Source organism: Mustela nigripes, chromosome 6, assembly GCF_022355385.1.
Source record: "Mustela nigripes isolate SB6536 chromosome 6, MUSNIG.SB6536, whole genome shotgun sequence".
Classification (NCBI taxonomy): domain Eukaryota; kingdom Metazoa; phylum Chordata; class Mammalia; order Carnivora; family Mustelidae; genus Mustela; species Mustela nigripes.
Genome location: NC_081562.1, coordinates 97,515,783 through 97,535,858, shown reverse-complemented (window position 1 = coordinate 97,535,858; position 20,076 = coordinate 97,515,783). Strand labels below are relative to the sequence as shown.

Below are 20,076 nucleotides of genomic sequence, written 5' to 3'. Positions count from 1 at the left end.
AGACATGGCCATGTCTTTGTGGCTGAGAAAGGCCAGTGTGGCCATGCTGTGCAGGATTTACGGGTGGGGAGGGGACAACCAGTTAGGAGGTTTTTGTAATTGAACTTGGCCTAAACTCAGTACTAGTTGTGACATTCAGGCTGAGTGAGGGACTAGATGTGGGCCAGAGTATGTATACTCAGAAGTCAGGAGGACAAGGCTGTTCCTTGGAATTCTTGGTTCACTAAGGCAGGAACAACAGGAGGAGGATCGCCTTTGAGACGGTGGTAGACAGCAGAAGGAAAGCAAAAATGAGTGAAGGTTTGGGGCAGCCTGCATGTGTGCAGTATGCCATGCAGAGATCCCAAAATGCATCTAGAAATACAGGTCAGACCTACCAGAGCTCTGTGCAGTAGATACGAATACGGCAGTGCTTAGTGTTGGGGTCTTAAACGACGCCTTGGGAATAGAGCTGCTCTCCCAGGGAAGGTCCGGTAGGAAGAAAAGCAAGCCAAATGGGAGGCTCAGGGAATGGCAACATTTGAGGCTCATGTGCGCACTCCCACTTTAACAGGCTAGTTGGGGATAGGAAGTTTGAGTTAATCAAATTTCTGCTGGCCATATGGCTAAAGAGTAGCCGTATGCCAAATACGGCTTACCAGGTATCACAGGATTGTCTTAGACAAGGACCACTCTAAAGCTGTGTTCCGTAATAGATTAATTTTAGCTCTTAAAGCAGGTTAGATTTTACATTAACTGGAGTTGGGCGGGGGGAACAGATAGAGACTCAACAGATGGCAAAGAAGCCTTGGAACGTTCTCTTTTGGGGCACCTGGGTGGCTTAGTTGTTAAGCATCTGCCTTTGACTCATGTCATGATCCCAGGGTCCTGGGATGGAGTCCACACATCAGGCTCCTTGCTCGGCAGGAAGCCTGCTTCTCCCTCTCCCACTCCTCTTGCTTGTGTCTCTCTGTCAGATAAATAAATTTCTAAAAAGAAAAGAAAAAAGACATGTTCTCTTTCAGTGCAGACATCTCAGAGTGCCCAGAACGGTGGTAAGCCAGCTTTTGGAGATTTCCAATGAAGGGAATTTCTGCTTTCTTTTTTTTTTTTTAAGATTTTATTTATTTTTTTGACAGAGAAAGATCACAAGTAGGCAGAGAGGCAGGCAGAGAGAGAGGAGGAAGCAGGCTCCCTGCTGAGCAGAGAGCCCGATGTGGGGCTCCATCCCAGGACCCTGGGATCAGGACCTGAGCAGAAGATGGAGGCTTTAACCCACTGAGCCACCCAGGTGTCCCTGTGTCTTTTTTAAAACAATGACTTAAGTAATGAGTGGGAAATTTATTATTGCTGTTAATGTACATTTGCAGGAATTCTGTTGGCGTGCTGAAACCATGGCACGTGTCACAATTCCTTCTTGCAATACCTGTGTTCTATTTTTGGCTGTTGTGCAACTAATTACAAGAGCTTTGTTTGTGTGAACACAATACATCATTTAAAACCTCAGTTGCTAGGAGAAAATGCCAGAACAGCTTGTCTAGGATGTTTAACGGTATTATTTTGCATAGGGTATTATTGATGGAGCCAATAAAATGAGGACAGTGAGACCACCTTTCTTGTGTGTAGGGTTAAGAGTATTAACTAAGTTGTTAGGTGTAAAACTCATTTCTGACACTCACGCAATCACCCTGAGCAGAAAGTAGTGGTCATTGTCCCCATCTTACTGATAAGAAGCAGAGGCCCAGGAAGATAAAGTGAAAGTCACACAGGTACTGGCTGATTAGGCATTCAGACCTGGGGAATCTGGTTCCAGAGTCTCTCTGTTCTTAACTGCCTCCCAAATTTCTAGCAGATAGAAACATGTTGCCAGCCCCTCTTGGCATTTCCTGCTCTGTTGTGTGTGGAGGCAGCTAAATCCATGCATTTCAGGTGGACGAGTGGCCTTCCCCTCCCATAAAAGAGCTCATGTTTTAAAGATCTTTTCTAGGGGCGCCTGGGTGGCTCAGTGGATTAAAGCCTCTGCCTTCTGCTCAGGTCATGATCTGGGATGGAGCCCCATGTCGGGCTCTCTGCGCAGCGGGGAGCCTGCTTCCTCCTCTTTCTCTGCTTGCCTCTGCCTACCTGTGATCTCTGTCAAATAAATAAATAAAATCTTTAAAAAAAAAAAAAAAAAAAGAAGAAGAAAAATCTTTTCTAAAACCAGGACTCAGAATTCTCAAGTTAGAGTTTCATCCTTCTTACCACCAAACAACCCTCTTCTGTATAAAATTATTGTTCTTGTGTTGCCTTAATGTTCAAAAGGAATGTAGGGGACGTCTGGATTGTCCAGAACCTTGTTTATCCCAGAGAAAGGGAAAAGTCAAGATTGTATGAATTTTTGAGGAAATTGCTGATTAAAAAAGTTACGTATTTTTTTATGTCTGTTGAGATTAAAGTATTTTTATCTTTTATTTTCATTTTGTCAGTTTCAGCCTCTTTGAAATTCACAGTTTTAAATTTGAGATGGAGTTTCATTTTGTTTTGGAAAAAAATGAATTTCTCTGACATTGGTGATAGTTCTGATATATCTGGTAAATAAAGAAAGGAAACCTTATCTTTAGAAATAGTAGCTTCGAGCACATTGCCTTTTTTTTTTCTTTAATTGCCAACAAAAACTTCTGCAAGTAATATTGTTCTAAAGTCGCTTTATTTAATGCAAAAGCTCCAAAACTGACGTCCGTTTTGGGTAGGTTTTATTTTCCTTTTGCTTGCCCCCAACAGAGCAGCGCTGTGGCTTTGAATGGGAATGGCTCCAGCATCTGACAGGGCACAGACTTCCTTATTTAAATGCGGAAGCTGGACTTTGGTGATATTAATGGTTTTGCCAAAAAGATCTGGTGAATAATTGAAAGGAAATGCCCAACAACAGCTTTCTGGTTTTTACCTTTGCTTTGTTGAAAGCTCATTTCAAAACAGCCCATATGAAGAAGAAAACATTGTTTTTTATGTGGGGAAATTGATGTGACAATGTCATAGCTTCTTTTGACCCTTGGGTATTTGTTCTTTAATCTTCGGTTATTTAATTATGTTGGTGAGAAGCTAATGATGACCCCCTCAAATGCTAGCAGCAAAGTATATCCAAAGCTAAAGTTACTAATAACACCAAGATGCACATTAAATTCTGTACAAATTGGTAGCTCTTTTCTCTGCTTCACTTCTGTATTACATGTAATAATACAAAGTTGTCAGTATTCGACTGTTTTTGACCTACAACAATTTTAGACCATTCGGTGGAATAGTTAATTAAGTTCAGGAGTCAGCACGCATTTTCTGTGAAGGTATAGACAGTAAATAATATATATAGGCTTTGCAGGCAGTGTGTGCAAAGTTCAAAACTATGAACGGCCGTTGTACCTGGAAAGCCACAACTAAAAATATGTAAAGGGAGTAAACATGGATGTATCCCACTTAAACAGTAAAATTACTGACGCTGAAATTTGGACTTCATATAACTTTCACAGGTCGCAAAATATTCTCTTATTTTTTTCCCCCCTCACATACATAAAAATGCAAAAACTATTTTGGGGGTTCATACAAAACAAGCAGTGGCCCAGATTTAGCCCACGAGCCATAGTTTGTGGACCCCTGGTGAAGTCAACGTGGGCTGCCACTGCCTTTATAATTTCTAGTACCAAGAATTTTCTATTCACTGACCGTAGAGCAATTTCATTATCTCCTCCTCCAGCACTCCCCACCCCCAAGTCTTGTTTTATCTTCTCCCCTCCATTCATAATCCTTCTGTCCGTGGAAACCTGATAGTCCTTCCTCCACCTTGCTCCTTTCTCCCCTGTGACCCAGGTCCAGCAGGTCTTCCTGGGAATTCTCGGTTCTTTCACCTGCTCGGAAGCCCTCACTTCTACCCAGTGCCAGTGCTTGAGTCATGACCCCTTGGTCACCTGGACTATATAGTAAGAGACCCTGGTTGATCACTTCACCTTTGTCATTTATCCTCTAGCAACCATCCTCCATTAAGCCACTGTTAGTTTCCTGAACAGTTTTGGTCATATGAATCCTTTGTTGAAACAATCTTAGATTCTTCCTGTGCATCATAAGCTCTGTAGGATAAAGTTCCATAGAATTTCAGGGTCTCGTTCTGAGGTAGCTCCCTCAGCAAACCTATACTCAGACCACACCTAAACCCTCTTTATGAAGTTCATGTCACTCTCTGCTTTCACAGACTGTTCCTTTGCCTGGAGAGCCTTTCCTTCTCTTTTCTCTGTTGATTTTCTCCTTCATTCCGTCAGGCTGAACTTGGATGCCACTCCTCTATGATACTTTACCTGACTCTCTGATTGCAGAGTTGTCTCCTCTTCTGTGTGTCCAGATCCCTTGTGACACACAACTGGAGCATGGCATCAGTCTGGGCAAACTGTACTTATTGTCAGGAGGTCTCCCAACACAGATGACTGTGGGCTTCTTGGGAGTGGAAACCATATCCTAGTCTTCTTGGTTCATCCCCATGTGGTTACTCAGTAAATATATTTAAAGTAAACTTTTCAGTCAGTATATTATGTATCTGATAAGTGTCTTGGTTTACTTATGAAGTCCCACAGATCAGGATGCAGGGTTGCAGAACCAAAAGCCTTGGGTCCAGGCTGGTTACCTCAGTGGTGCAAGCTGACAGAGTGAGGTCTGGGGTGAGCTAGGGGAGAGATGTCCTACCTCTGATTGTCATCACAGGAGACTGAGACACTTGTGTAACCTGAAGTACTATTTTTTGAGAGAAATGGGAAAATGAAGACTTTAATGTAAATATCCCAATTTTTTCAGTATTGGCAACTAGTTCACTTTTTTTTCCCTCTTAAGAATTTATTTATTTGAGAAAGAACAAGAAAGAGAGAGGTAGCATGAGCAGAGGGAGGGGCAGACAGAGAGGGAGAAGCAGGCTCCCTGCTGACCAGGGAGCCCAGTTCGGGGTTCAGTCCTATCCCAGCACTGCGGGATCAGGACCTGAGCCGAAGGCAGACGCTTAATGGACTGAGCCACCCAGACATTCCCTACTGGTTCACTTTTTAAAAAAACATTTTGTGGACAAAAACTTTAAAATAGTAACCTCTCGGGGCGCCTGGGAGACTCAGTGGGTTAAAGCCTCTGCTTTCAGTTCAGGTCATGATCCCAGGGTCCTGGGATCGAGCCCCGCATCAGGTTCTCTGCTCATCGGGGAGCCTGCTTCCTCCTCTCTCTCTCTCTCTGCCTGCCTCTCTGCCTTCTTGTGATCTCTGTCTGTCAAATAAATAAATAAAATCTTTAAAAAAATAAAATAATAACCTCTCTGGGGGCTGATTATGGCTCTTGAAATCCCAGTTAGTCCCTTGATTGGTCACATCCCTTCATGACAGGGCCTGGGAACCAGAGGTGTGAGGTTGCCAGCTGGAGAAGACGTGCCTGTATGTGCTCTTTTCCCACCCGTGGTTTATCTTCCTTCTCAACCACCTGCCTCCTGCACGTGTTGGTACGTAGTTACCCATTAAAAGGGGAGAGCCTCACACCCCAGAAAACTCTAGTTCCTGACATCCTTTTTCCTCCCTGCCTGGTAACGCCTGACTGACCGTTAACTCATGGGCTGAGATGACCTACCCTGAGGTGGCTGAAACTGTTAGGGAGAAGCTCTTATTCTCACTGAATGTTCTGGTTGTTTTTGCTGATGACTGTTATCAAAGGCTTAGCTTCCTGGTCAGAGGCAGGGTTTTCTAGTATACCAAGAATGAGAGGTTATTAACTCCCTTGGAGGTAGGGATTAAGTTGTCCGTATATTCCAGCTTATTTGGGTGGTCAGTAGCCCCTTCAGAGAGTCACACACAACATTACCTAGGAGGTTACTTAGAAAAGAGAATTTTAATAATCGGTAGTTGTATTTGGTCTCCCATAAATGATTCATTTCCATTCCCTCCCCCTACAGCCTTTTGCTGTCTGCTTCTCAATTATATATGAATCAGCAATCTCTCACTTCACCTGATGGCCTTTGTCAATTACTTTCTCCTTCTGAGCCAGTGTAATTACTGCCTGCTTAGCAGTAGTAGCACTACTATAAACTTTATAGCCTAAACTGTTCAGGCCTTTATTTCTTTTAAAAACAAAGCAATATAATCATAACAACTGAAACAACCAAGCCAGATTCTGTATTTGGTCATCTTCTGTGGGATCTGAGACCTGAGCTTTTGAATCCAGGATTCTAGGGGTCCAGAAATGGCATCTGTGGGCAGGTCTGGATGGAAATCTAGAAACAATGCAGTCATGACCCTGTCAGTGCTTTCCTAGCTATCACATGTTGCTTCACATGTAGCTTCATTGTTGTAATAATTTTGAAAAGAGGACTCAGAAGAGCAGATGTCCTTGCTCAAGGTCCCTGTTCTGGCAAGTGTCTCATGATGCTGCTTGAAGGCTCTGGGTGCATGAAGGTGGCCATGTGTCCTGGAGGCAGGCAGAGGGATCCTAACAGGAGGGAGGGAGAGGGAGAGTCTCTTCAGATTTTCACAACTGCATAAAGTCCCTTGGGCCCAACAGAAGGAAGAGCTAGCTTTGTATTGGATATAATATTAATAAATAATATATCCTGAGTGCTCACTGGGTACCAGACACTCTGAAATACTTCCCGGGCTGGGGTATTTAATTCTCATGCTCTGTGTGATTTAAGAGGTCTGCTATCCCCATTTTAAAGAGAGAAAGTAACTTGTGCAGGAACACACAGCTAGGATTAGTAATTAGTGGAGAGGCCAGGTCTGGACTAGGTCTCTCCAACCATTGGTTATCTGCCTTATCATCTGCTTAATCTTGGTTACAAGGACACTTCCCTGATACTATGACACAGACAACAGGTAGCTATTACTAAATTCAGACAAGTGAGTACCCTCAAGTATACTCAAGGCATGAGCCCTGTCACAAAAGACTCAGGCCCAGAGAATAGGCAATGGAACCATTCTCAAAAGGGCTTACAAAGACAATCAAGAAAGGAGAGTCCCAGCTGACACTTTCTTTGAAGGATTCCAAGCATCACTTACTGTGCTAGTACGTGACGGCTGACCCCTCCTTCCTCACCAACCAACAATGGTTGGAGAGACCTAGTCCAGAAATCTAGGTGTTTGGGTACAGTTGAAGGTAGACAAAGCCCTAAAACAAATTTAACTTTATCACACATCTCTCTCCCAGGGCAGGTGTGCCGTGGTCTTCTCAGAGGTGAAAGAACTGAATGTATACTCTTCATATTGAGGAGACAGAGGCATTCTTCCTGTTCACTCTCCAACAATTCTCCCCCCGTGTTTTAATCCTAACTTCAAATTTTTCCAGTTCTTGATTAATGACTAGAAACCCCCCCCTCGCCAGCACACACGTAACTTAGCCACTTCTAGAATTTAATCCACAAAGCACTGCTCAAGAAATGAAGTTTATAGAAGTTAAGAGGGTTGGCTGAACACTTTGCCCGTCCACTTGGCAGTGATTTAACCTTTAACAAGAACAATAGTGGTGGCTAACTCACAGATCTGACAGGAGGCTTAAATGAGTTCATTACTGCCTGTAAAGCTGACGACAGTGCCTGGCACATAGTTCATTCTCAACAAATGTGAGAGAGTGTTATTCCTCCACATCTTGCAAGTAGCAGAGCTGATTCCTGGTTTTCGTTCACTCATTCAGCAAACATTTGTTGAGCACCTGCTGTGTGCTGTGTTCTGGGGAGAGAGCCTGTGTTCTTAATTGCTATGCTCATTGCCTCCAGTTCAATTCCAAGGAAGATAGCTTCCCTCTTTGTAGGCAATTGGAAAATAATGTCCCTAAAGATAGGACAGTTCCTGGTCCACCAGCATTTTGCTTTTAAGTCTTTAAACTAAGCATCAGGCTAAGATAAAGAATGCACATCTTAAAGTCATTCCTCTTGATCTCAAGATAGTGCTGACTTCATACTGGAGCAGAAGATAAGTAGGGAGTGTAGCTAGGGGTACAGCTGCTTAGATTAAATAAAATTATTGCATCTATTAATAGCGTGATACTCCTTTGCTTGGGGAAACAAAGTGTTTCTTGGTTTACTTTTAGAGGTATTGAAGATTTCATGTACGTTTTATAAACAGATCATTTGCCTCTGAAGAACAAAATAAAATATTTAAATTGATAGAGGTTAAGCTTTTTAAAGCCAGAGTACTTTAAGGAGAACCAGGGCATGGTGGCCCTGGGTGGCTCAGTCATTAAGCATTGCCTTTGGCTCAGGTCATGATCAAGCCCCCAATCAGGCTCCCTGCTCAGTGGGAAGCCTGCTTCTCCCTCTCTCACTACCTCTGCTTGTGTTCCCTCTCTCACTGTGTCTCTCTCTGTCAAATAAATAAATAAAATCCTAAAAGAAGAAGAAGAAGAACCATGTTTTTCTAGCAAAGATGGAGTAAGGGATTTGAAATGATATGAAATATGGGACAAGAAATTGTGGGGGTTTTTTTGTTGTTGTTGAAGCCAATGGCTTTAAATTAATCTGACTTTAATATCTGAATAATAACCAGATATCTGACCAAACAGGCTTCCCAGGTTGGGGCTACTGTCTTCCCATCAGGGCAACATTTCGGACTGACTGATATTTCATTAGTGTCATTCACAAGCTATATTCAACCTGAAATGGCAAAGTAAGGCCACTAGTGATCTGTCACAGTTCTCTGGCTTTGATGAGTCATTGCAGTACAGCATTCTGAACCAAGTGCGGGTAAGAATAGATACACAATAGGAAAATAAAACAACTGAGAGCCGAAGCAGAAATTGCTGGGAGCTCACAAGTGTGCATGGCTCTGCCGTATTTAGCTGCATGACCTTGTGCACAGCGGAGCCCTCCAGGGCCCCAGGCTGCTCGTGCACAAAAGAAAGTTTCTAAGGTTTCTTGCTGAAGTTAGGTCAACTTTGGAGTTTAATATCCACTGAGAGCGGGAGGAGGTAAAGCCCTTTCAGGTGCCCACGGTTCAGGATGTATGTAATTATAGTAGCTTTGTTGATTGGTGGAAAACAGCAGTGCCTGATGAGTCAGCCTGGCCTGTCGCTATTGGAGATCAGTGATGCTTTTTTTGTTACAAAAAGACTTGACTGCAGCCCAAGTTTAGGTGCCAGTGGTAGGGGTGATACCAACTTCCAGAAATAGCAGCTGGGATGTTGTACAGAAGACGATATGGAGGGAACGGTTGTCACGAATTGGTTTTCCCAGCCAAACCTCCACTTCCGCTTTCCGTGGGGAAGCCGTTCGTGGGAGAGGCATGGGGAGGGTATCGGCCCCAGCCAGCCAGCCAGCAGCCCACCCCTCATGGGTTGCTTGGCAAGTTGCTCCCCATGACTGAGAAGAGGCAGGTGGTATTTTAAACCGCCTTCCTTGGCCTGGTTTGGTTCTCCAAAGGTAGATGTGAGAAGGAGACTCTGGACAAACGCATGTGCTCTGCCAGCTGCAAACCGTGGGACCAAACGTGGACTCATCTCAAGACAGGCAGATCTGAACCATCCATCCCTCATCCTCCCTCTGGGTCCTTTCTCCACTAGTTACAGAAGAGGCAGCTTATTCCCATTTCTGTCACGCCTGGTAGTGAGCTCCCTGATTCTAATCTGCTGCTCCTGTGCCTCCCCACACGGTTCAGCCTGGCCTACCACAGACCATGCAAGCCACAATGTGTAATAGGAAGAGATTAGGTTGGGGGGGGGGGTCATTCTGCGTCCTAGCGGCACTACTTCCTGGCTGCAAAACCTGGACTAATTGATTTAGCTCAGGTGGTGAGTGTGGTAGTATTAATAGTCTTCAAGCACACGGTGACTTAAACCATAGGAAATTACATTTTAACTTAAACCATATGAAAGTCTCTCCTCATAGAGTGAAGACTGGGGAGAGTGAAGGTGGGGCAGAAAACTAGGCCTTGATCTCTCCCAGTCCCATCCCAGCATCAGCAAGAGTGTCATAAACACAAGAGACAGATTTGACCTCAGAGGTCACAAGGATCCCCACCTCCCTGCACAGGTCCCTAGACAATGAGTTTCAGACTCTGTAAGCAGCGATCTACTTTTTAAAAATCTTAAAATGAATGAAGTGTAATACATAAAGTGAGTAAAGGTAGGCTTTTGTGTATAAACATATGCTTACATTGAAATTTATAATAAACCCCGTAAGGATTATGGAGCAGTTTTGATTAACCCAAAAATTTGAGATAAGGGCAATAATAGTTGACAGGTGTGGTCTTTTTCATATAACATATAGATAAGCAATTGCAAGTGATCTATTTTTTTAAATTTCTCTTCCCAGTCAAGTGGTAAGTCAATTAAAGAGAAAAGATAGGCATATTATGCCAAAGCTGCCTGAATATGTAGACCATGGACATTTCTATGTTCGCGTGTAACAGATGGGAATGAACTTCTAAATTATTGCATTTTTTCCCAAAATGCTATACATTTAAAAAATAAATTTAAAGCAAATATTAAGGGGCATCTGGATGGCTCAGTTGGTTAAGTCTGTCTGCCTTTGGCTGAGGCTCAGGTCATGGTCTCCAGGTCCTGGGATTGGCATTGCCCCTCCTCTGTCTCAAATGAATAAATAATTTTTTTTAAAGATTTTATTTATTTATTTGACAGACAGAGATCACAAGTAGGCAGAGAGGCAGGCAGAGAGAGGAGGAAGCAGGCTCCCCGCTGAGCAGAGAGCCCGATGTGGGGCTCGATCCCAGCACCCTGGGACCATGACCTGAGCTGAAGGCAGAGGCCCACCCCACTGAGCCACCCAGGCTTTTAAAAAAAAATAATTTTTTTTTTAAACGAAGTAAATGTTAAAACATCTGAAACATGTCCGCACACTCCCAACGTTTGGTAGAAGGATGCTTGAAACACACCCTTAGATCTTGGGGGCACTCGGATCCCCATTTCCTCTCTGTTTCCCGTTCGGTTGTTGTGAGTGTGTATTGGCTTATGGAAATCTACACAGTTTTTAATACTGAGAGCCGTTTGATATTAAAAATATGGTTAAATTTGGATAAGGTCTGCAGTCTGATTAACAGTATTTCATCGGTGTTAGTTGCCTGTTGTGCTATTCTACTGTAGGTATGTCAAATAATACAGCTGGGGCAAGGGTGCCTGAAACTGTGCATTGTTTTAGCAATTTACTCTGAGTCTGTAATTATTTCACAATTCAAAATTTTAAAAAGTTATTTGAAAAGGATTATCTTCTACTTAGGAGGGAATATAACCAGCTTGATAGAGTGGTATACACATCACACTTACAGAATGGGTTTCTAGATTTCCTACTATCTCACCTTAAAAAATAAAAAAAGCATCTTTTCTTTTCCTTGCTACTGAGTTCTGTTCCACACCCCTCCACATTCATTCTGTCACCGACTGTGACACTGTTGAAGTTTTGAAAAGAAAATACAGCCAATGGCAAAGAGAGCTCTCTCTTTTGGGAAATCTATTTTAGCTGCTAATTAATCACTTAATAAGAAAATGATGCTGAAACCCCAGAGTTCACCTGCAGTCACCTGATACAGAAAAGGTGGATGAATGATGTAGCATGTTCTTCTAAAACGTTCCTATGCTTAAAACACTTAGTAATTAGGCAAAGCATTATCAACATGCTGTAATATCATATGGTCACATGTCCAAATCAGAGTCCCCTATAGCCTAATGTAATGGTACAATGTGATGAATATTATTCTGTAGGAGGAAAAAAATGAAGGATTAAAGATAATTTTAAAAATACACCTTTGATGAACTCTCTTCTCTGTGAATAAAGTAAAAGTGGGCGCGGCAGTAGTGAAATGTGGTTCTCTGTTCTCTTGGATTTTACAGTGTGCTGTAAATTACTGCACTGCCTTGTTCTTTGGTAAGATTAATGGTGGGTTTTGCTCTTTATCACTTGGAGAAATGCAACAGAATTCCCCCCAGCCTGCCCATCCATCTTCATGGTAATTGCCAAAAGAGTGTCTCCTGTGTTTTGACCAAAATGAATTGGTGTGATTGCTCACCAGCTCTCAGACACCTGGGAAGGTGAGCTGGGCTCGAAATAGTGCTTTAGGAAATGTTTTAATGTGTGCTAATATAATTCCATTTTAGCAAAATTAGTTTACTTGGGAACATAAAATAACAAGATCACAGGGTCCTGTGCTCTAGGTAGGCTTTTAGTTTTGGAGCCTGCCAAGGCTGACTCTTGAGACTGGGCTCTGAGCTTTCCTGCAATCACTGTCTGACCACTCTTCTGGCTTCTTCTGCAGGGTTATCAATGCCGGGAAGAGCACACATAATGAAGATCAAGCCAGCTGTGAGGTCCTCACTGTGAAGAAGAAAGCAGGGGCCATTACCTCAACCCCGAACAGGAACTCGGCTAAGAGACGGTCCTCCCTTCCCAATGGGGAGGGGCTGCAACTGAAGGAGAACTCGGTAAGATCCTCTTCACCCCTAGTTCTCAGGTGAGAGGCACATGGGCACCCTGGCCCCGCTGTGAGGAGCTAGAGCTGAATCCCATCTGCAGTGGGAGAGAGAAAAGCAATGTCCCCAGAGTTAATGGAGCAGCCGGTCTGTACTCAGGGTAGCACACAGTCACAGCTGGAGGTGACATGTCTGTGAAGAGCTGGTGCTTATTAGGTTCTTAACACTTAGGGTAAATAAAACACCCACATTGTAGATAGGTTTTATTGAGATACAATATGTATATTGTTTGGTGGTTGTAAAAGAGCCACTTAAAAGATTTTCGTGAAGGAGGTGGTCTCTGGAAGCCTCTCCTGAGGGATGGAAGGAACTCTAGCCATTGGCTTACTGCCCTGCCCCAGCTCTGTCCCCTTCTTGTGCTGGCCTGTCTGTCAGAGTTGTCCAGCGGGAGCCTCTGGTTGATGCTCTTCCCAGTTAGTCCTTGTCTCAGTTGGCCCAAAGCCCTTGCATCCCGTGGGGCAGCCCTGCAGACTGAATGCCCTGTTGACAAACCGTAGCTTTTCTTCTCTCTTCAGTTTCTGGAGAAGAAAGCAGACATCCTCAGAAAGTTCTGAAGAAGCACTTAGAAAAGTAGAGGAAATAATTGGTACTCTGTCCACCAGCAGATTATTTAGCTTACAGAAAAGAAACTTTGAGATGATCCGAATGTGACTTTTTATTCTAGTAATCTTGCAGATATTGTTGTATATTCATTTTCAGAGGATTGTAAAGGGTCCAGGAAAATTTTCTCCGTGTAAGAAATAGTATCTCATTGCGTTTATACTCAGGGAATGAGACTCCTGATTTATTTGGTTCATACTCGTTCAACTTAGAAACACAGTGACCTATAGAGACTCATTAGTTGTACTTGTGTTCAAGGCTAAAGGAAGTATTGACTGGGCTTTTCCCAAAGGGCCAGAGTCAAGGACTCAGATGGGCAGTACAGACAAAAATGGTTAAGGGCACAGGCTCTGGAACAGTAGGTTTCAGCCTAATCCATCATAGTCTGTCATTTATCAAACCATTTAACTTTAACATAGTTATTTTTTCTTTGAGCCTTAGTTTCCTAGAAAAAGGAGTAATAATAATAACTGTTACCGAATATGGTGGGAAAAGACTGGATGGAAGTATGAAATCCACTGTCTATGGAAATGTTGAGCTAGGTGTCTTAATTAATAAGTCCTTGATAAATGTGAGCAGTTACTATCCTAAAGTCAGTTCCGCTTGAGGGATTCTCTGTGGATAATGTCCACTGAATTTTGTCTGTTTATCCATTTGGTAGTGAGTGATCACACAATTTTCCTTCATGCCTATTTGACAGGATTGTTTCGAGGATTGAGTTATTACGGAAAAGGGCTCAGAGCCTGTGAGATATTGATAATAATTGATATGGGTGCCAGTGACTTCATGTTGCTCTTTCCCCTGATAGTTCTCCCCTGCCACCAGGATATGAAGTGATTTCTGTAAAAATTAGTCAGCACTGACATTTGGCCCAAGGCCGGTTGATGATGTCATTTTTCCTTGTTGCTAAATTCCTCCTAGAAATAGAGCCAGGAGTAGCTTTTTAACTTCCTGTTCTTAAGAACAGTGAAACCAGGGACACCTGGGTGTCTCAGTCACTTCAGTGTCTGATTCTTGGTTTCGGTTCAGGTCATGATCTCAGGGTCCTTAGATTGAGAAACCCCCACCTCTAGTGGGGCTCTCTACTGAGCGTAGAGCCTGCTTAAGATTCTTTTTCTCTCCAGGGAACCTGGGTGGTTCAGTTAGTTAAGTGTCTTCTGTCTACTCAGGGTGTGATTCCAGGGTCCTGGGATTGAGCCCTGTGTGGGACTCCCTGCTCAGTGCAGAGTCTGCTTCTCCCTCTGCCCCTCATCTCCCATTCTCTTTCTCTTGTTCTCTCTCAAATAAATACATTTTTTAAAAAATCTTGGGGTGCCTCGGTCGCTCAGTCATTCAGCATCTGTGTTCAGATCAGGTCATGAGCCCAGGGTCCTGGGATCAAGTCTTTCACTGGGCTCCCTGCTCAGCGGGAAGCCTGCTTCTCTCTCTCCCACTCCTCCTGCTTGTGTTCCCTCTCTTGCTGTGTCTATCAATAAATAAATAAAATCTTTAAATAAATAAAAATTTTAAATCTTAAAAAAAATTCTCTCTTGCTTTCTGTCCCATCACCTACCCCCCCCAATATAAATAAATAAATAAATAAGTGTATGTATGTATGTATGTTGTGGTTTTTGTTTTGAAACAAACAAACAAACAAAAAAGAGCAGTGAAACCAGTGCCTTAGTTCTTTAGGATGGAGCTATGAACCTTGCTTGTGATCATTCTATAGCTCTGTGGGGTCCTTGTTCCAGGAGGCAGCCAGGAGATGTCAAGCAGTGTGGACACTTCCTGCCCCTCCATTTCCTGCTCCAGCTGTAGGCACCTCACTCCTATCTGCCTTATATATTAGGCTTTTTATTAGGAGTTTAAGGCAAGAGCTGTGCTGCTGTTTTTTAATTATGGGAAATTATACATAACCTAAAATTTATCATCTTAACCAATTTTTAGGTATACAGTATAGGGGCATCAAACACTTTCTTACCATTACTGCCCTCCATCTCCAAAACTTTTTCTGAAATTGAAACTCTACCCATTAAACTCTAACCCCTGTTCTTCCCTGCCCTCAGCCCCTGGCAGTTAACTATTTTACTTTTTTCTCTACAAATTTGACTACTCTAGGTACTTCATATAAGTGGAATTATACAACAGTTGTCATTTTGTGTCTGGTTTATTTCATTTATAATGTCTTCAGAATTTATCTGTGTTGTAGAATGTGTCAAAATTTCATTCAAGGTTAAGACTGAATAATATTCCGTTGTTATGTATACATACCATTTTATCAATTTGTCCATCAAGGGACACTTGCTTCTATCTTCTGGCTATCGTGAATAATATTGCTATAGACATAGGTCTACAGGTATCTGTCAATCCCTGCTTTCAGTTCTTTTGGATTTATGGCCAGAGTGGAATTGCTAGATGATACAGTAATTCTGTTTAAGTTTTTGAGGAGCTGCCATACTGTTTTCTCCAGTAGCTGCATCATTTTCCATGACAACCAGCAATGCACAGGAATCCAATTTCTCCCCATTCTTGCCAACACTTGTTGATTTCTGGTTTTGGGGTTTTTTTTTGTTTGTTTGTTTTGTTTTTTTTTTTAAGTAGCCATCCTAATGGGTGTGAAGTGGTATCTCCTGGTTTTGTATTTCCCTAATGGTTAGTGATGTTGAGCATTTTTTATGTGTTTATTGGCCAGACATAGCTTCTTAAAAGAAACATCACGTGTTCTTTATTCAATATTTATCTTTCTATCTTTGAATCCTTTGCCCATTTTTTTTTTTTTTTTAAATTTTGAAATTTTTGGTACCTGGGTGGCTCGGTGGTTAAAGCCTCTGCCTTCACCTCAGGTCATGATCTCAGGGTCCTTGGATCGAGCCCCGCATCAGGCTCTCTGCTCAGCAGGAAGCCTGCTTCCCTCTTTCTCTCTGTCTGCCTCTCTGTCTACTTGTGATCTCTGTCAAATAAATAAATAAAATCTTTAACCAAAAAAATAATAATTTTTAAAAATTTTTTATAAACATATAATGTATTATTAGCCCCAGGGCTACAGATCTGTGAATCGCCAGGTTTGCACACTTCACAGCACTCACCATAGTGCATACCCTCCCCAATGTCCATAACCCCACCAGTCTCTCCTGATCCCCCTCCCCACAGCAGCCCTCAGTTTGTTTTGTGAGATTAAGAGTCTCTTATGGTTTGTCTCCCTCCCAATCCTGTCTTGTTTTATTTATTCTTTTCCTACCCTCCAAACACCCCATGTTGCATCTCCACTTCCTCATATCAGGGAGATCATATGATAATCATCTTTCTCTGATTGATTTATTTTGCTGAGCATAATACCCTCTAGTTCCACCCGTGTCACTGCAAATGGCAAGATTCTGTTTCTTTTGATGGCTGCATCGTATTCCATTGTATATATACACCACATCTTCTTTATCCATTCATCTGTTGTTGGGCATCTAAGTTCTTTCCATAGTTTGGCTATTGTGGACATTGCTGCTATAAACATTTGGGTGCACGTGCCCCTTCAGATCACTACGTTTGTATCTTTAGGGTAAATACCTAGTAGTGCCATTGCTGGGTCATAGGGTAGCTCTATTTTCAACTTTTTGAGGAACCTCCATGCTGTTTTCCAGAGTGGTTGCACCAGCTTGCATTCCTACCGACAAGGGTAGGAAGGTTCCCCTTACTCTGTATTCTCGCCAGCATATCATTTCCTGACTTGTTAATTTTAGCCATTCTGACTGGTGTGAGGTGGTATCTCATTGTGGTTTTGATTTGTTTTTCCCTGATGCCGAGTGATGTGGAGCATTTTTTTCATGTGTCTGTTGGCCATCTGGATGTTTTCTTTGCAAAATGTTCATGTCCTCTGCCCATCTCTTGATTGGAAGTATTTGTTCTTTGGGTGTTGAGTTTGATAAGTTCTTTATAGAGTTCCTTATAGTTCTTTATAGATTATAGATAGTTCTTTAAGTTCTTTATAGATTTTGGATACTAGCCCTTTATCTGATATATTCTTTACAAATATCTTCTCCCATTCTGTCAGTTGTCTTTTGGTTTCATTAACTGTTTTCTTTGCTATGCAGAAGCTTTTGATCTTGATGAAGTCCCAATAGTTCATTTTTGCCCTTGCTTCCCTTGCCTTTGGTGATGTTCCTAGGAAGATGTTGCTGCAGCTGAGGTTGAAGAGGTTGCTGCCTGTGTTCTCCTCAAGGATTTTGATGGATTCCTTTTTCACATTGAGGTCCTTCATCCATTTTGAGTCTATTTTCGTGTGTGGTGTAAGGAAATGGTCCAGTTTCATTTTTCTGCATGTGGCTATCCAATTTTCCCAACACCATTTGCTTAAGAGGCTTTCTTTTTCCATTGGACATTTTTTCCTGCTTTGTTGAAGGTTAGTTGACCATAGAGCTGAGGGTCTACTTCTGGGCTCTCTATTCAGTTCCATTGATTTATGTGTCTGTTTTTGTGCCGGGACCATACTGTCTTGATGATGACAGCTTTGTAATAGAGCTTGAAGTCTGGAATTGTGATGCCACCAATTTTGGCTTTCTTTTTCAATATTCTTCTGGCTATTCAAGGTCTTTTCTGGTTCCATATAAATTTTAGGATTATTTGTTCCATTTCTTTGAAAAAATGGGTGGGATTTTGATAGGGATTGCATTAAATGTGTAGATTGCTTTAGGTAGCATAGACATTGTCACAATATTTATTCTTCCAATCCAGGAGCATGGAACATTTTTCCATTTCTTTGTGTATTCCTCAGTTTCTTTCCTGAGTACTTTATAGTTTTCTGAGTATAGATTCTTTTCCTCTTTGTTTATTCCTAGGTATTTTATGGTTTTGGGTGCAACTGTAAATGGGATTGACTCCCTAATTTCTCTTTTTTCTGTCTTGTTGTTGGTGTAAAGAAATGCAACTGATTTCCGTGCATTGATTTTATATCCTGACACTTTACTGAATTCCTGTACAAGTTCTAGCAGTTTTGGAGTGGAGTCTTTTGGGTTTTCCACATATAGTATCATATCATCTGCAAAGAGTGATAGCTTGACTACTTCTTTGCTGATTTGGATGCCTTTAATTTCTTTTTGTTGTCTGATTGCTCAGGCCAGGACTTCTAGTACTATGTTGAATAGCAGTGGTGATAATGGACATCCCTGCCGTGTTCCTGAACTTAGCAGAAAAGCTTTCAGTTTTTCTCCATTGAGAATGATATTTCCGGTGGGTTTTTCTTAGATGGCTTTGATAATATTGAGATATGTGCCCTCTATCCTACACTTTGAAGGGTTTTGATCAGGAAGAGATGCTGTACTTTGTCAAATGCTTTTTCAGCATCTATTGAGAATATCATATGGTTCTTGTTCTTTCTTTTATTAATGTATTGTATCACATTGATTGATTTGCAGATGTTGAACCAACCTTGCAGCCCTGGAATAAATCCTACTTGGCAGTGTGAATAATCCTTTTAATGTACTGTTGGATCCTATTGGCTAGTATTTTGATGAGAATTTTCGAATCTATGTTCATCAAGGATATTGGTCTGTAATTCTCTTTTTTGATGGGATCCTTGTCTGGTTTTAGGATCAAGGTGATGTTGGCCTCATAAAATGAGTTTGGAAGTTCTCCTTCCATTTCTATTTTTTGGAACAGTTTCAGGAGAAGAGGAATTAATTCTTCTTTAGATGTTTGGTAGAATTCCCCTGGGAAGCCATCTGGCCCTGGGCTTTTGTTTGTTTGGAGATTTTTGATGACTGTTTCAATCTCCTTACTGGTTATGGGTCTATTCAGGTTTTCTATTTCTTCTGGGTTCAGTTGTGGTAGTTTATTTGTCTCTACGAATGCATCCATTTCTTCCAGATTGTCAAATTTGCTGGCGTAGAGTTGCTCATAGTATGTTCTTATAGTTGTCTGTATTCCTTTGGTGTTGGTTGTGATCTCTCTTCTTTCATTCATGATTTTATTTATTGGGGTCCTTTCTCTTTCCTTTTTGATAAGTCTGGCCGGGGGTTTATCAGTCTTATTAATTCTTTCAAAGAACCAGCTCCTAGTTTCGTTGATATGTTCTATTGTTTTTTTGGTTTCTATTTCATTGATTTCTGCTCTGATCTTTATGATTTCTCTTCTCCTGTTGGCTTTAGGCCTCCTTTGTTGTTTTTTTCTCCAGCTCCTTTAGGTATAGGGTTAAGTTTTGTATTTGAGACCTTTCTTCTTTCTTGAGAAAGGCTTGTATCACTATATATTTTCCTCTCAGGACTGCCTTTGCTGTGTCCCACAGATTTTGAACCAATGTGTTTTAATTATCATTTGTTTCCATGAATTTTTTAAATTCTTATTTAATTTCCTGGTTGACCCATTCATTCTTTAGAAGGATGCTGTTTAGTCTCCATGTATTTGGGTTCTTTCCAAACTTCCTCTTGTAATTGAGTTCTAGCTTCAGAGCATTGTGGTTTGAAAATATGCAGGAAATGATCCCAGTCTTCTGATACCGGTTGAGATCTGATTTATGACCCAGGAGGTGATCTATTCTGGAGAATGTTCCATGTGCACTAGAGAAGAATGTGTATTCTGTTGCTTTGGGATGGAATGTTCTGAGTAGATCTGTGATGTCCATCTTGTCCAGTGTGTCATTTAAGGCCTTTAGTTTCCTTGTTGATCTTTTGCTTGAATGATGTGTCCATTTCAGTGAGGGCAGTGTTAAAGTCCCCTACTATTAATCTATTATCATCGATGTGTTTCTTTGATTTTTGTTATTAATTGGTTTATATAGTAGGCTGCTCCCCTGTTAGTGGCATAGATATTTTAAATTGTGAGATCTTCTTGTTGGACAGAACCTTTGAGTATGATATAGTGTCCTTCCTCATCTCTTATTATAGTCTTTGGCTAATTGATCTGATATAAGGATTGCCACCCCAGCTTTTTCTGATGTCCATTAGCATGGTAAATTGTTTTCCACCCTTCACTTTAAATCTGGAGGTATCTTCGGGTCTAAAATGAGTTTCTTGTAGGCAGCATATTGATGGTTTTGTTTTTTTATCCATTCTGATACCCTGTGTCTTTTGATTGGGGCATTTA

General features: G+C 41.7%; 1 protein-coding gene across 2 annotated transcripts in view; it reads left to right on the top strand.

Annotated features, from left to right (window-relative positions):
- The window catches only part of PPM1H (protein phosphatase, Mg2+/Mn2+ dependent 1H), a 254,172-nt gene that overhangs the window by 81,555 nt on the left and 152,541 nt on the right, over nucleotides 1-20,076 (top strand). For both annotated transcript variants that reach the window (XM_059403605.1, XM_059403606.1), the window contains exon 2: nucleotides 12,216-12,381. In XM_059403605.1, the coding sequence (XP_059259588.1) occupies nucleotides 12,216-12,381 (166 nt within the window). The remainder of the gene's footprint in view (nucleotides 1-12,215; nucleotides 12,382-20,076) is intronic.